At 46.4% G+C, this 17,500-nt stretch overlaps 1 protein-coding gene across 1 annotated transcript in view; it reads right to left on the reverse strand.

Annotated features, from left to right (window-relative positions):
* The window catches only part of LOC129862420 (semaphorin-3D-like), a 56,162-nt gene extending 40,832 nt beyond the window's left edge, over positions 1-15,330 (reverse strand). Inside the window, exon 1 of the mRNA XM_055934084.1 lies at positions 15,080-15,330. Coding sequence (XP_055790059.1) covers positions 15,080-15,284 — 205 coding nt within the window. The 5' untranslated portion in view covers positions 15,285-15,330. The remainder of the gene's footprint in view (positions 1-15,079) is intronic.
* Between the last annotated feature and the right edge of the window lie 2,170 nt (positions 15,331-17,500).

Genomic DNA, 17,500 nt, shown 5'->3' on the forward strand with positions numbered 1-17,500 from the left:
GCTGGTCAGCGGCTAGCATTAGGCCTTAAGATAACCCCACTGATGGACTGGTGTGTGTGTGTGTGTGTGCGTGTGCGTGTGACAGCTACAGTGCCACAGCCCAGGGTGTGGTAACTATGGTGACTAAAATTCTTCCTATTCTCTCCTCCCTGTCCAGTTTTCTGAGGATGGGAATCAACAGTGACAGAAACAAAGATGTGTCTGCTTATGATAGACATATGGATATCCTGAAGGGAAATACATTATAGTTTGGTCACACTTTATTTGGAGAGTCCGGATGATCCATCTGTAGATTTCTACAGATGGTCATACTATCAACAAACTATATGTTGATAAGCAACGGCTTGCTAAGGTTAGGGTTAGGTTTAGAATTAGGGTTAACTATGGGTTAAGGGTTAGGATAAGGGTTAGGATAAGGGTTAAGGATAAGGGTTAAGGTTAAGGATCTGCGTTAAGGTTAAGGTTAGCAGATAGTTAGTTTAAATCTTACTTACAGTCTGTAGATAGTCTGTAGAGAATCTGAAGTTAATTAGATCATGGCGTTAAAACCTTGAGATCTTTAGTAAAACTAAATCAATGCCATGTTAAACATTATTTTTAATTAGTGTCACACCAGTCTTCGCTTTGGCTCCGCTCCCACTCCTATGCAGCTCAGTAGATCAGCGACGCCGGCCTTCTAGCTGCTGCCGAACCTGCTGCTGGCAAACGCCCTTCACTCATCAACCCCGGACTTGTAACTTCATCATTACACACACCTGGTTCCAATCCCCACTCTATCACTGTATACTGTATATACTCCCTCTGTCATTTGTCTTTTTCGGTAATTGTAAATGTTGCTTGTTTTCCTCAGTACTTTATTATTTTGCACTTTGGGTTTCATCCCGCTTATATACAGTATATATATTTTGTGCTTTAATAAATGTAGTAGTTCTAAACCTAAGACTGTCTCATCCTCTATACACTTTTGACAGATAGAAATGTCATCACTAGCGTAAGGGTTAACACTCCCGTTATACTGTATAGGAACACTGTGAAAATATCAGAGAGCCATCGACCCATCAAACTATGCAAGAGAAAGGAATTAGCTAAAGCGTGGCTCAGACAATTCCAGACATGGAAGTGTTCCTCTAGCGAAGAGAGATGGAGAACGTGGCTTTACAGTTACATAGAATTCCTAGCTATAAAGAAAAGTGCTTGTCCTGTTCTGGGTCAGAATGTAGGTTCTGGAACAACTGATTGACATGAGTTAATAGAGAGAGCCAGTCAGATTAACTCTGTAGAATATATCCAATATTATTTCATAAACTAAACTGTCCTAATATATTATCCTATTATCCTAATATATTATCCTATAATGTTACATTATAGCCAAACTGTCCCTCTTGTACATTGGCAAGGAGCCACTAGTATGACAGTAGCACATTTACCCTCATTCTGTCGTCACAGCTCATGTCAGGTTTTTGGAAATACACACAAAAACAATAACAAAGTCTGCTGTGATAATATTAAGATTTAGTTTGGATCATTTTGCTGTGTGTCATTGGACGGGAGCCGTACTGTAGCCATACAGTATATTTTTATGATGGATCCGCACAGACACTGAGAGAGAGGTTTCAGAGCACTAGAGCTAGGGCTGGCATATCAGAGGACCTTGAATGATTGTTCTCCCTCTTGGAAAATCCTGAACTCTTTGACCTCTGTTAGAGTAGAGGTGAAACATTGGCTGATGGTTATTGAGAGGAAAGTTCACTGAGAATCAGCTTTCTGAAATCCAGTTCATTAAGACAGGGATGAGGTGTGTGTTTGAAGCGTGTGATCATGAAGGGATGACGATGCTTTGGAGGAGTGCATTCAATCGGATATGATTGACTTTGATGGAATTTGACTTTACCAACTGTGTTTTCAGAGAGGGGGTGATGTTGTTTTTGAAGTGTGAGTTCAATCAGTAATGATTTTGCTTTGATGGATTTCATCCTTCACTCCTCTTGACAGAGGCAACCTAACATGGATCTGTACTGACACCCCAAAGCCTGAGGGCAGACAGGTTAATACACTCTCAGATGGCTTTCAGGTGTGGTTTTCGGAGCTCATGCATTTACCCCATTAGTTCTGTTCGTTTGGACTGGTAAGAACATTCTATCCTCACATTCTATCCTCACTCGGGAGCACACTAAACAATGCACCGTGGTTCGCTCAAAAAGGGTGTTCTCGGTCCGATTAAATTGGTACCACGGTGCGGTTTGCTGCTGGTGAGAACACATGTCCGGACCAAACAAAGGAAAATAATCAGAGTAGCGCATTATTTAGCATCTGATGAAATGCACGCAGTGTCATAACTTGAGATCTCTAAACTATTCCGTGAGTATCAGCACATTTATGAGCACATCTGATTATTAGTGCAGACAGGGACAATAACGGTGATACCGGTTACTGAATATATTCTATTCACACAGCAGTTAGAGCAGCTATTGTGCTGTTTCCTCCCACATGTTGTTGGAAGACCAAAGCGAAAGTAATATGAAGATTGGGACACACAAGTGATGCTTCATGATAATCATAAATGGATTTAACGTGAGCATTTTGGTCCAATAAACAAATGACTGTAATATATTAGTTATGCTGAATTATATGGGGTGACAGGGTAGCTTAGTGGTTAGAGCGTTGGGTCAGTAACCAAAAGGTTGCTAGATCGAATTCCCCGAGCTGACAAGGTAAAAATCTGTTGTTCTGTGCCTGAACAAGGCAGTTAACCCACTGTTCCTAGGACGTCACTGTAAATAAGAATTTGTTCTTAACTGACTTGCCTAGTTAAATAAAAATATGGCTCATGTTTTCAACTGGAATGAAACAATGCAAGCTGCAGAGCTGAACATTCATATTTCTGCAGGCCAATTCCCTACATAAATAGTGTTTATTAAGGCAGTTATTATTCCTACTCAATGTATGTACTACAATGTATTTATGTTGTAAACTATCTACATGTAAAGGAGCATAAATTTTCAGCCATGCTGGGTTTGTAAGAGACTCGGCCAGGGCAGGAGGTTAGGGGGTGAGAGTTGGAATTGGAATTGGGGTGAGGGGGTTTGTTTAGGGGTTAGAGTAAGGAATGTGAAATTGTGAGTGATGAATTTGTGTTGGGGGTTTAGGGGTTATGAGTTAGATCAGGGTTTGGTGGTCAGGGTTGAAGTAGGGGTTGCAGTGGGGTTGAAGTAGGGGTTGCAGTGGGGTTGAAGTAGGGTTTGCAGTGGGGTTGAAGTAGGGGTTGAAGTAGGGTTTGCAGTGGGGTTTGCAGTGGGGTTGCAGTGGGGTTGAAGTAGGGCTTGCAGTGGGGTTGCAGTGGGGTTGAAGTAGGGGTTGAAGTAGGGGTTGCAGTGGGGTTGAAGTAGGGGTTGAAGTAGGGGTTGAAGTAAGGGTTGCAGTGGGGTTGAAGTAGGGGTTGAAGTAGGGTTTGCAGTGGGGTTGAAGTAGGGGTTGCAGTGGGGTTGCAGTGGGGTTGAAGTAGGGCTTGCAGTGGGGTTGCAGTGGGGTTGAAGTAGGGGTTGAAGTAGGGGTTGCAGTGGGGTTGAAGTAGGGGTTGCAGTGGGGTTGAAGTAGGAGTTGCAGTGGGGTTGCAGTGGGGTTGAAGTAGGGGTTGCAGTGGGGTTGAAGTAGGGGTTGCAGTGGGGTTGCAGTGGGGTTGAAGTAGGGTTTGAAGTAGGGGTTGAAGTAGGGTTTGAAGTAGGGGTTGCAGTGGGGTTGAAGTGGGGTTGAAGTAGGTTTTGAAGTAGGGTTTGCAGTGGGGTTGAAGTAGGGGTTGCAGTGGGGTTGAAGTAGGGATTGCAGTGGGGTTGCAGTTGGGTTGAAGTAGGGGTTGCAGTGGGGTTGCAGTGGGGTTGAAGTAGGGATTGCAGTGGGGTTGCAGTTGGGTTGAAGTAGGGGTTGCTGTGGGGTTGCAGTGGGGTTGAAGTAGGGATTGCAGTGGGGTTGCAGTGGGGTTGAAGTAGGGTTTGAAGTAGGGTTTGAAGTAGGGGTTGCAGTGGGGTTGAAGTAGGTTTTGAAGTAGGGTTTGCAGTGGGGTTGAAGTAGGGGTTGCAGTGGGGTTGAAGTAGGGATTGCAGTGGGGTTGCAGTTGGGTTGAAGTAGGGGTTGCAGTGGGGTTGAAGTAGGGATTGCAGTGGGGGGACAGTTGGGTTGAAGTAGGGGTTGCTGTGGGGTTGCAGCGGGGTTGAAGTAGGGGTTGCAGTGGGGTTGAAGTAGGGGTTGAAGTAGGGGTTGAAGTGGGGTTGCAGTGGGGTTGCAGTGGGGTTGAAGTAGGGGTTGAAGTAGGGGTTGCAGTGGGGTTGAAGTAGGGGTTGAAGTAGGGGTTGAAGTAGGGGTTGCAGTGGGGTTGAAGTAGGGGTTGCAGTGGGGTTGAAGTAGGGGCTGAAGTAGGGGTTGCAGTGTGGTTGATGTAGGGGTTGCAGTGGGTTTGAAGTAGGGGTTGAGGTAGGGGTTGAAGTAGGGGTTGAAGTAGGGGTTGAAGTGTGTCATGTTTTGTCTTTGATCTTCATGTCTTGTCCCTGTGCTTCCCTCTGCTGGTCTTATTAGGTTCTTTCCCTCTTTCTATTCCTCTCTCTCCTCCTCCCTCTCTCCCTCCCCCGCTCTCTCTCTCTATCGTTCCGTTCCTGCTCCCAGCTGTTTCTCTTTCTCCTAACGACCTCATTTACTCTTTCACACCTGTCCCCTATTTTGCCCTCTGATTTGAGTCCCTATTTCTCCCTCTGTTTTCTGCTTCTGTCTTTGTCGGATTCTTGTTTGATGTTTGCTGTTCTGTGTCCTTGTTCCGCCCTATCGTGTTTTTGCCTTCATCAGATGCTGCGTGTGAGCAGGTGTCTAGTGGTCGCGTCTCCAGTCGTTCATCTCTACTGACGAGAGGATTTCAGTTTTCCTGTTTTGTTTTTACCTTAGATATATCAGGAGTATCGTTTTTGTCTAAGACTGGAATAAAGACTCTGTTTCTATTTCGTCGCTTTTGGGTCCTCCTTCATCAGCATAACAGAAGAATCCGACCAAGAATGGACCCAGCGACTACGGATTCTCTCTACACTACCGTCAAGTTCCAGGGAGCAATGCTCGGCAGACACGAGCAGGAATTGTCTGCTGCTCGTCAGGCCGTTGAGACCCTGGCCGCTCAGGTTTCCGATCTCTCAGGACAGTTTCAGAGTCTTCGTCTCGTACCACAAGCTACTTCCTGGTCTTCCGAGTCTCCGGAACCCAGGGTTAATAATCCACCATGTTACTCTGGACAGCCCACTGAGTGTCGCTCCTTTCTCACCCAGTGTGATATTGTGTTCTCTCTCCAGCCCAACACATACTCTGGAGAGAGAGCTCGGATCGCTTACGTCATATCACTCCTTACTGGGCGGGCTCGGGAGTGGGGCACAGCTATCTGGGAGGCAAGGGCTGAGTGTTCTGACGTTTATCAGAACTTTAAGGAGGAGATGATACGGGTCTTTGATCGTTCAGTTTTTGGGAAGGAGGCTTCCAGGGGTCTGGCTTCCCTATGTCAAGGTGATCGATCCATAACGGATTACTCTATAGAGTTTCGTACTCTTGCTGCATCCAGTGACTGGAACGAGCCGGCGTTGCTCGCTCGTTTTCTGGAGGGACTCCACGCTGAGGTTAAGGATGAGATTCTCTCCCGGGAGGTTCCTTCCAGCGTGGACTCGTTGATTGCACTCGCCATCCGCATAGAACGACGGGTAGATCTTCGTCACCGAGCTCGGGGAAGAGAGCTCGCGTCAGCGGGGCTTCCCTTCTCCGCATCTCGACCATCTCCTTCCATCGGCTCAGAGACTGAGCCCATGCAGCTGGGAGGTGTTCACATCTCGACTAAGGAGAGGGAACGGAGAATCACCAACCGCCTTTGCTTCTATTGCGGTTCTGCTGGACATTTTGTCATGTCATGTCCAGTTAAAGGTCAGAGATCATCAGTAAGCGGAGGGCTACTGGTGAGCGCTACTACTCAGGTCTCTCCATCAAGTTCCTGTACTACCTTGTCGGTCCATCTACGCTGGACCGGGTCGGCTGCTTCCTGCAGTGCCTTGATAGACTCTGGGGCTGAGGGTTGTTTTATGGACGAAGCATGGGCTCGGAAACATGACATTCCTCTCAGAGAGTTAGGGAGGATCACACCCATGTTCGCCTTAGATGGTAGTTCTCTCCCCAGTATCAGATATGAGACACTACCTTTAACCCTCACAGTATCTGGTAACCACAGTGAGACCATTTATTTTTTGATTTTTGTTCACCTGTTACACCTGTTGTTTTGGGTCATCCCTGGCTAGAGGAGCCTGGTGATGTGACAGGAGTGCCGGAGGAACATCATGATCTGCGCACGGTCTTCAGTCGGTCCAGAGCCAACTCTCTTCTTCCTCACCGGTCGTATGATTGTTGTATTGATCTCCATCCGGGGACCACTTCTCCTCGGGGTAGATTATTCTCTCTGTCGGCTTCCGAACGTAAGGCTCTCGATGATTATCTGTCTGCTGAAGGCATTCAGATGGATCCCGCTAAGGTCCAGGATGTCAGCGATTGGCCTGTTCCTAAGTCACGTGTCGAGTTACAGCGCTTTCTCGGTTTCGCTAATTTCTATCGGCGTTTCATTCGTAATTTCGGTCAAGTGGCTGCTCCTCTCACAGCTCTGACTTCTGTCAAGTCTTGCTTTAAGTGGTCTGGTTCCGCCCAGGGAGCTTTTGATCTCCTCAAGAAGCGTGTTACATCCGCCCCTATCCTTGTTACTCCTGACGTCACTAAACAATTCATTGTCGAGGTTGACGCTTCAGAGGTGGGCGTGGGAGCCATTCTGTCCCAGCGCTTCCAGTCTGACGATAAGGTCCGTCCCTGCGCTTACTTTTCTCATCGATTGTCGCCATCGGAACCCGAGGGGATTCTCCCTGAAGGGCGTGTTGTCGGGTTGACTGTCTGGGGAATTGAGAGACAGGTAAAGCAAGCACTCACTCACACTGCGTCGCCGCGCGCTTGTCCTAGTAACCTTCTGTTCGTTCCTGTCTCTATTCGTCTGGCTGTTCTTCAGTGGGCTCATTCTGCCAAGTTAGCTGGTCACCCCGGCGTTCGGGGTACGCTTGCTTCTATTCGCCAGCGGTTTTGGTGGCCTACTCAGGAGCGGGACACGCGCCGTTTCGTGGCTGCTTGTCCGGACTGCGCGCAGACTAAGTCAGGTAACTCTCCTCATGCCGGTCGTCTTAGACCGCTTCCCATTCCTTCTCGACCATGGTCTCAGATCGCCTTAGACTTTAGTACCGGTCTGCCTTCGTCTGCGGGGAGGACTGTGAGAGCCGCCAATAAACGTAGGATTAAGAGTCCTAGGTATTGTCGCGGTCAGAGAGTGTGGCTTTCCACTCGTAACCTTTCCCTTACGACAGCTTCTCGCAAGTTGACTCCGCGGTTCATTGGTCCGTTTCGTGTCTCTCAGGTCGTTAATCCAGTCGCTGTGCGACTGCTTCTTCCGCGACATTTTCGTCGCGTCCACCCTGTCTTCCATGTCTCTTGTGTCAAGCCTTTTCTTCGCGCCCCCGTTCGTCTTCCCTCCCCCCCTCCCGTCCTTGTCGAGGGCGCACCTATTTACAAGGAACGGAGGATCATGGACATGCGTTCTCAGGGACGTGGTCAACAGTACTTAGTGGATGGGGAGGGTTTCGGTCCTGAGGAGAGGAGTTGGGTTCCATCTCGGGACGTGCTGGACCGTTCGTTGATTGATGATTTCCTTCGTCGCCGCCAGGGTTCCTCCTCGAGTGCGCCAGGAGGCGCTTGGTGAGTGGGGGGGTACTGTCATGTTTTGTCTTTGATCTTCATGTCTTGTCCCTGTGCTTCCCTCTGCTGGTCTTATTAGGTTCTTTCCCTCTTTCTATTCCTCTCTCTCCTCCTCCCTCTCTCCCTCCCCCGCTCTCTCTCTCTATCGTTCCGTTCCTGCTCCCAGCTGTTTCTCTTTCTCCTAACGACCTCATTTACTCTTTCACACCTGTCCCCTATTTTGCCCTCTGATTTGAGTCCCTATTTCTCCCTCTGTTTTCTGCTTCTGTCTTTGTCGGATTCTTGTTTGATGTTTGCTGTTCTGTGTCCTTGTTCCGCCCTATCGTGTTTTTGCCTTCATCAGATGCTGCGTGTGAGCAGGTGTCTAGTGGTCGCGTCTCCAGTCGTTCATCTCTACTGACGAGAGGATTTCAGTTTTCCTGTTTTGTTTTTACCTTAGATATATCAGGAGTATCGTTTTTGTCTAAGACTGGAATAAAGACTCTGTTTCTATTTCGTCGCTTTTGGGTCCTCCTTCATCAGCATAACAAAGTGGGGTTGCAGTGGGGTTGCAGTGGGGTTGAAATAGGGGTTGAAGTTGATTAGACTTAAAACGAATCACCCAGCGATCATACACTGTTTACCAGGGGGCAGGGCTACCGACGTTAAGGCTAATCTGAAGATGGTGCTGGCTAAAGCTAAAACTGGCGAGTGTAGAGAGTATAGAGATATTGTTAACCACGTCGGCACCAACGATGTTAGGATGAAACAGTCAGAGGTCACCAAGCGCAACATAGCTTCAGCGTGTAAATCAGCTAGAAAGATGTGTCGGCATCGAGTAATTGTCTCTGGCCCCCTCACAGTTAGGGGGAGTGACGAGCTCTACAGCAGAGTCTCACAACTCAATCGCTGGTTGAAAACTGTTTTCTGCCCCTCCCAAAAGATAGAATTTGTAGATAATTGGCCCTCTTTCTGGGACTCACCCACAAACAGGACCAAGCCTGACCTGCTGAGGAGTGACGGACTCCATCCTAGCTGGAGGGGTGCTCTCATCTTATCTACCAACATAGACAGGCCTCTAACTCCTCTAGCTCCACAATTAAATAGGGTGCAGGCCAGGCAGCAGGCTGTTAGTCAACCTGCCAGCTTAGTGGAGTCTGCCACTAGCATAGTCAGTGTAGTCAGCTCAGCCATCCCCATTGAGACTGTGTCTGTGCCTCGACCTAGGTTGGGCAAAACTAAACATGGCGGTGTTCGCCTTAGCAATCTCATTAGGATAAAGACCTCCTCCATTCCTGCCATTATTGAAAGAGATCACGATACCTCACATCTCAAAATAGGGTTACTTAATGTTAGATCTCTCACTTCAAAGGCAGTTATAGTCAATGAACTAATCACTGATCATAATCTTGATGTGATTGGCCTGACTGAAACATGGCTTAAGCCTGATGAATTTACTGTGTTAAATGAGGCCTCTCCTCCTGGTTACACTAGTGACCATATCCCCCCTGCATCCCGCAAAGGCGGAGGTGTTGCTAACATTTACGATAGCAAATTTCAATTTACAAAAAAAAAAATGACGTTTCGTCTTTTGAGCTTCTAGTCATGAAATCTATGCAGCCTACTCAATCACTTTTTATAGCTACTGTTTACAGGCTTCCTGGGCCATATACAGCGTTCCTCTCTGAGTTCCCTGAATTCCTATCGGACCTTGTAGTCATAGCAGATCATATTCTAATTTTTGGTGATTTTAATATTCATATGGAGAAGTCCACAGACCCACTCCAAAAGGCTTTCGGAGCCATCATCGACTCAGTGGGTTTTGTCCAACATGTCTCTGGACCTACTCACTGCCACAGTCATACTCTGGACCTAGTTTTGTCCCATGGAATAAATGTTGTAGATCTTAATGTTTTTCCTCATAATCCTGGACTATCGGACCACCATTTTATTACGTTTGCAATCGCAACAAATAATCTGCTCAGACCCCAACCAAGGAGCATCAAAAGTCGTGCTATATATTCTCAGACAACACAAAAATTCCTTGATGCCCTTCCAGACTCCGTCTGCCTACCCAAAGACGTCAGAGGACAAAAATCAGTTAACTACCTAACTGAGGAACTCAATTTAACCTTGCGCAATACCCTAGATGCAGTTGCACCCCTAAAAACGAAAAACATTTGTCATAAGAAACTAGCTCCCTGGTATACAGAAAATACCCGAGCTCTGAAGCAAGCTTCCAGAAAATTGGAACGGAAATGGCGCCACACCAAACTGGAAGTCTTCCGACTAGCTTGGAAAGACAGTACCGTGCAGTATCGAGGAGCCCTCACTGCTGCTCGATCATCCTACTTTTCCAACTTAATTGAGGAAAATAAGAACAATCCAAAATGTATTTTTGATACTGTTGCAAAGCTAACTAAAAAGCAGCATTCCCTAAGAGAGGATGGCTTTCACTTCAGCAGTAATAAATTCATGAACTTCTTTGAGGAAAAGATCATGATCATTAGAAAGCAAATTACGGACTCCTCTTTAAATCGGCGTATTCCTCCAGGGCTTAGCTGTCCTGGATCTGCACAGCTCTGCGAGGGCCTGGGATCGGGAGAGACACTTAAGTGTTTTAGTACTATATCTCTTGACACACTGATGAAAATAATCATGGCCTCTAAACCTTCAAGCTGCATACTGGATCCAATTCCAATAAAACTACTGAAAGAGCTGCTTCATGTGCTTGGCCCTCCTATGTTGAACATAATAAACGGCTCTCTATCCACCGGATGTGTACCAAACTCACTAAAAGTGGCAGTAATAAAGCCTCTCTTGAAAAAGCCAAACCTTGACCCGGAAAATATAAAAAACTATCGGCCTATATCGAATCTTCCATTCCTCTCAAACATTTTAGAAAAAGCTGTTGCCCAGCAACTCACTGCCTTCCTGAAGACAAACAATGTATACGAAATGCTTCAGTCTGGTTTTAGACCCCATCATAGCACTGACACTGCACTTGTGAAGGTGGTAAATTACCTTTTAATGGCGTCAGACCGGGGCTCTGCATCTGTCCTCGTGCTACTAGACCTTAGTGCTGCCTTTGACACCATCGATCACCACATTCTTTTGGAGAGACTGGAAACCCAAATTGGCCAACACGGACAAGTTCTGGTCTGGTTTAGATCTTATCTGTCGGAAAGATATCAGTTTGTCTCTGTGAATGGTTTGTCCTCTGACAAATCAACTGTACATTTCGGTGTTCCTCAAGGTTCCGTTTTAGGACCACTATTGTTTTCACGATATATTTTACCTCTTGGGCATGTTATTCGAAAACATAATGTTAACTTTCACTGCTATGCGGATGACACACAGCTCTACATTTCAATGAAACATGGTGAAGCCCCAAAATTGCCCTCGCTAGAAGCCTGTGTTTCAGACATAAGGAAGTGTATGGCTGAAAACGTTCTACTTTTAAATTCGGACAAAACAGAGATGCTCGTTCTAGGTCCCAAGAAACAAAGAGATCTTCTGTTAAATCTGACAATTAATCTTGATGGTTGTAAAGTCGTCTCAAATAAAACTGTGAAGGACCTCGGCGTTACTCTGGACCCTGATCTCTCTTTTGACGAGCATATCAAGACTGTTTCAAGGACAGCTTTTTTCCATCTACGTAACATTGCAAAAATCAGAAATTTTCTGTCCAAAAATGATGCAGAAAAATTAATCCATGCATTTGTTACTTCTAGGTTAGACTACTGCAATGCTCTACTTTCCGGCTACCCGGATAAAGCACTAAATAAACTTCAGTTAGTGCTAAATACGGCTGCTAGAATTCTGACTAGAACCAAGAAATTTGATCATATTACTCCAGTGCTAGCTTCCCTACACTGGCTTTCTGTTAAGGCAAGGGCTGATTTCAAGGTTTTACTGTTAACCTATAAAGCGTTACATGGTCTTGCTCCTACCTATCTTTCCGAGTTGGTCCTGCCGTACATACCTACACGTACGCTACGGTCACAAGACGCAGGCCTCCTAATTGTCCCTAGAATTTCTAAGCAAACAGCTGGAGGCAAGGCTTTCTCCTATAGATCTCCATTTTTATGGAACGGTCTGCCTACCCATGTGAGAGACGCAGACTCGGTCTCAACCTTTAAGTCTTTACTGAAGACTTATCTCTTCAGTAGGTCATATGATTGAGTGTAGTCTGGCCCAGGAGTGTGAAGGTGAACCGAAAGGCTCTGGAGCAACGAACCGCCCTTGCTGTCTCTGCCTGGCCGGTTCCCCTCTCTCCACTGGGATTCTCTGCCTCTAACCCTATTACAGGGGCTGAGTCACTGGCTTACTGGTGCTCTTTCATGCCGTCCCTAGGAGGGGTGCGTCACTTGAGTGGGTTGAGTTACTGACGTGATCTTCCTGTCTGGGTTGGCGCCCCCCCTTGGTTTGTGCTGTGGTGGAGATCTTTGTGGGCTATACTCGGCCTTGTCTCAGGAGTGTAAGTTGGTGGTTGAAGATATCCCTCTAGTGGTGCGGGGGCTGTGCTTTGGCAAAGTGGGTGGGGTTATATCCTTCCTGTTTGGCCCTGTCCGGGGGTATCATCGGATGGGGCCACAGTGTCTCCTGACCCCTCCTGTCTCAGCCTCCAGTATTTATGCTGCAGTAGTTTATGTGTCGGGGGGCTAGGGTCAGTTGGTTATACCTGGAGTACTTCTCCTGTCTTATCCAGTGTCCTGTGTGAATTTAAGTATGCTCTCTAATTCTCTCCTTCTCTCTTTCTTTCTCTCTCTCGGAGAACCTGAGCCCTAGGACCATACGTCAGGACTACCGGGCATGATGACTCCTTGCTGTCCCCAGTCCACCTGGCCTTGCTGCTGTTCCAGTTTCAACTGTTCTGCCTGCGGTTATGGAACCCCTACCTGTTCCAGACCTGCTGCTTTCAACTCTTAATGATCGGCTATGAAAAGCCAACTGACATTTATTCCTGATTATTATTTGACCATGCTTGTCATTTATGAACATTTTGAAAATCTTGGCCATGTTCTGTTATAATCTCCACCCGGCACACCCAGAAGAGGACTGGCCACCCCTCATAGCCTGGTTCCTCTCTAGGTTTCTTCCTAGGTTTTGGCCTTTCTAGGGAGTTTTTCCTAGCCACCGTGCTTCTACACCTGCATTGCTTGCTGTTTGGGGTTTTAGGCTGGGTTTCTGTACAGCACTTCGAGATATTAGCTGATGTACGAAGGGCTATATAAAATAAAAAAACTTGAAGTAGGGGTTGCAGTGGGGTTGAAGTAGGGGTTGAAGTAGGGGTTGAAGTAGGGGTTGCAGTGGGGTTGAAGTAGGGGTTGCAGTGGGGTTGAAGTAGGGGTTGAAGTAGGTGTTGCAGTGGGCTTGCAGTGGGGTTGAAGTAGGGGTTGCAGTGGGGTAGCAGTGGGGTTGAAGTAGGGGTTGCAGTGGGTTTGATGTAGGGGTTGAAGTAGGGGTTGAAGTAGGGGTTGCAGTGGGGTTGAAGTGGGGTTGAAGTGGGGTTGAAGTAGGGGTTGCAGTGGGGTCGCAGTGGGGTTGAAGTAGGGGTTGCAGTGGGGTTGCAGTGGGGTTGAAGTAGGGGTTGCAGTGGGGTTGCAGTGGGGTTTAAGTAGGGGTTGCAGTGGGGTTGAAGTAGGGGTTGAAGTAGGGGTTGAAGTAGGGGTTGCAGTGGGGTTGAAGTAGGGATTGCAGTGGGGTTGCAGTGGGGTTGAAGTAGGGGTTGCAGTGGGGTTGAAGTAGGGGTTGAAGTAGGGGTTGCAGTGGGGTTGAAGTAGGGGTTGCAGTGGGGTTGAAGTGGGGTTGAAGTAGGGGTTGCAGTGGGATTGAAGTAGGGGTTGAAGTAGAGGTTTCAGTGGGGTTGCAGTGGGGTTGAGGTAGGGATTGCAGTGGGGTTGAAGTAGGGGTGGAAGTAGGGGTTGCAGGGGGGTTGAAGTAGGGGTGGAAGTAGGGGTTGCAGTGGGGTTGAAGTAGGGGTTGCAGTGGGGTTGAAGTAGGGGTGGAAATAGGGGTTGCAGGGGGGTTGCAGTGGGGTTGCACAGACACCAGGGTGTTAGAGGAAAGCTTGTAATGAGGTTGTATGAGTGGTTTGGGAGTTTGCGCTAATGTAGGGTTTTTGTTAGAGTTCAAACGTTATTTTTGCTTTGGAGCTAAAATGGGTTTTTAAGGAGCCATAGCTCAAAACAAACACAGTCTCTAGTTTACCCAACGCTAAACACACTGACACACACAGAGGACCACAGCTACCCCAGACCCAGACCCAGACCCAGGCCCAGGCCCAGGCCCAGACCCAGACCCAGACCCAGACCCAGCTGAGCTGCATACTTCACTGAAGACCTTCATGATATATGCATACTAATTCTTATTTCTGTATAAATATAGAACTCTATAAAGTACATATGTATTTAAAACGAATTAAATGTTTGCATATTCATGACCTTTCACTATAACTGCTTCAGAGGTTTAACATTTTAACAGGGTGGAAATTACATTTACCTTACTGAAGAGACTAAAATGGTGAACACTGTGGAGGCTAAAAAGAGTGTATGTAGAGTTATTGTAGTTGTATAACATGATAAACACAACCCAACAGTATGGACCCCCGACATCACTCTCTCTGTTTTCAAGTGATAGATCACGCCTCATATCTATTAACACAGTGACCAATGGAGCTTTTATGTGTTATATGTGTTTATGTGTGTTCTGATAACAGTTGTGATCCCTATGGTCGAACTCACAGGAGCCGAAAAGAAAGGTGAAGAAAGACAAGGAAAAAGAAAGGGAAGAAGAGAGAGCTAGAAGTCAGAACAATCATCTGGACATTGGGCCAGAGAACGGCTCATTTATGGGTAATTCACCGCAGCTGAGGATAGAAAATACTGCAGGTAGCTGGTGTTAACATAGAGGAGTAGTTGAAGTAGCTGGCACGATGATAGAGAAATAGCTGTTGTGTGTGTTGCACTGCTGCATATACAGTATTATGTTCTACCTCTGTTGTAGATATCATATTACTTTGACTTTGTAGATGTGGCGGTAATTTCTTGGTTAAAGCACACAACCAACAACCCATGCCAACCTAAAGTTAGACCGCTGGTACCCAACATGTTGGTTGAGGGCCTGCTTGTGGGTCGTAGCTAGTTCATCCTCCCAGCTAAAGCATCTATTAAAACTAGCAGAATCAAATTCATGTGGTTAAGTCACATATTAAACATGATTCTTTAATTTGTCCTAAATAATAGCCATCACTCGGCCATCAGTGCATTAGCATGTCATTATTGTACCATTATTCCTAGTCTCTTACCTTTGTAGCTGAGTTTGACTCTGGGTACATTTTGTTTGACACTTTCTTCAGAGGGCAGGAGGACCAGCAGTATTATCCCCAGAAGCAGCAGCCCTGGGTGGGCTAGAGACAGCCTAATCCTCCCCTGACTTCCAGCGGAGCTCCCGGACAGCCTCTCACCCTGGCTCCTCTCCCAAGGATCAGGATTTGTTCCTCCAGTCTTCATGATGAGAGAGTGGAGGTTTTCTTCTCTCTTCTGCTACTGTTCCTCAACCGTCCTGAAAGGAGGAGGAAAGCAATGTCAGGAGTTAAAGAGTTAAGGGAGGTCTCTCTCTTCTCTCTCTTCCTCTCTTTCTACCTCTCGCATCCTCTCTCTATTCCTGTGTGTGTGTGTGTGTGTGTGTGTGTGTGTGTGTGTGTGTGTGTGTGTGTGTGTGTGTGTGTGTGTGTGTGTGTGTGTGTGTGTGTGTGTGTGTGTGTGTGTGTGTGTGTGTGTGTGTGTGTGTGTGTGTGTGTGTGTGTGTGTGTGTGTGTGTGTGTGTGTGTTTCTACATGGTACCCTATAGGCATGCTGTTCTCTGTACCAGGCCTACATCCGCTGTTGCCTGTCCCTGCCTCTCCTATTGTGTCCATCTACATCTGTTTAACCAAAACAAAAGGTCAGGCCGACAAAAACAGCCGTCGTCTTTCACACATCCATCCTTCTTTCTAAAGTCTCTCTCTCCTCACTTCTCTCCCGCTCTCCTTCTCTATCTGTCTCTTTCTTTCTCATGCTAAACTCTTTTCATTATGTATAGATGTAGGGCTTAAATTTGAGCCAGTTTGCAACAGCAGGAAAATAATACTGCAGCAACAGGAAATGTGAATTATTATGTGGATTATAATTAATCAACCTTTTTTGTAGGGGTTGATAAATGTCTAAAAATTCTTTATGAAAATTACAACATTTAGAAGCCTTTTAAAACTTGAAATACACTACAAGTTTGCATTACAATTCCTGCAACAACATGATGATCAAATTAAGATATGGTATATGTACCTAAATGCCAAAATGATTCTAGCCCATGGTTCTGCATTAGGCTGATGACCCAGTCTCAGAGAGCTGTTAAGACCAAGTTTATACCAATAACACTGCCGTTAGACAGGACGGATGGATAGAGAGTACAGCAAAGTGTTTAGGGGCAGCCTACGGTGAGAGGACATTGACTTATTGGTTATTGTTATTGTCAGTAGAGGTTCAGAGGTGACACTAGGGGTCAGACTAAGGGTGACACAAGGGGAGAGACCTGTAGGGCTGAGTAACTAATAAAACTGCAGTGTCCTCTCATAACGTTCGGTATTTCCTTGCAGTGATACATCCCACATATTCCATCTTGTTAATGATTAACTAACCAATCACAAATGAAGGTTTCAGAATGCAGATCCTCCCCTCTCTCACCGTCTCTCTTTCACTACCTCCCTCTCTCTCCTCCCTCTCTCACTCTCTCTCTGCCCCCCCCCCCCCACACACACACACAGATAACATACATCAACCTGTCTAGGTTGAACATAAATAATGTCAGACTAAATTAATGAATGTGATTCATTCTACATACACATTCTATAACAGAAAACATTTATCCAAGTTACCAAGTTAGATAGAAAGCAAAAGAGAGAGAGGGAGAGAGGGAGAGAGAGAGAGAGAGAGAGAGAGAATGAGAGAGAGAGAGAGAGAGAGAGGGAGAGAGAGAGAGAGAGAGAGAGAGAGAGAGAGAGAGAGAGAGAGAGAGAGAGAGAGAGAGAGAGAGAGAGAGAGAGAGAGAGAGAGTTAAATGGAATGTATCCCAAAATTGACAGAGATACACCATATCATCCCTGTTTAGACAAACAGGAATCAGAGCTGAGGCAGTACAACTAGCTCTCACAGTCTCAAGTCAGAATTAGACGTTCATCTATGTTTCTCAAACGTCACATTTCGAAGTAGTTCCAAGCGTCAAATTTCAAAAGTGTTTATGGTTAAGTTTAGGCATTAACTCCAAACTTTTAAGGTTAGGGTTAAGTTTAGGCATTAACTCAGAAGTCTTAAGGTTATGCATTAACTGTGAATGGTTAAGGTAAGGGTTAAGGTTTGGGGTAGAAACAACTTTCTATGCTGGATTGGAACCAGAGTATGTGAGCGGAGCAGAGCTGGACTGGAGCGAGGTGCGGAGCGTGCCCGATTTGACTGGAGCGCAGAGCCAGATTCCCAAAGGCTGGAGAGTTGGCCTTTTCACCCGCTCCAATTTCGCTCCAGTAGCACTCACTTCACAAGCTCAGGGCATGCCCGACCCAGCATGCATTTGTAGTCTACTTGTGTGCTGCGATAGCCCCTTGCTTTAGCTACTGTCATGGAGTTTGCTAAATATTTTCATAAAGAAACTGATAATACACACAGGTGCTAAATCAAGGTGACTTACAAAGATG

The sequence above is a fragment of the Salvelinus fontinalis genome, chromosome 9, assembly GCF_029448725.1.
Source record: "Salvelinus fontinalis isolate EN_2023a chromosome 9, ASM2944872v1, whole genome shotgun sequence".
Classification (NCBI taxonomy): Eukaryota; Metazoa; Chordata; class Actinopteri; order Salmoniformes; family Salmonidae; genus Salvelinus; species Salvelinus fontinalis.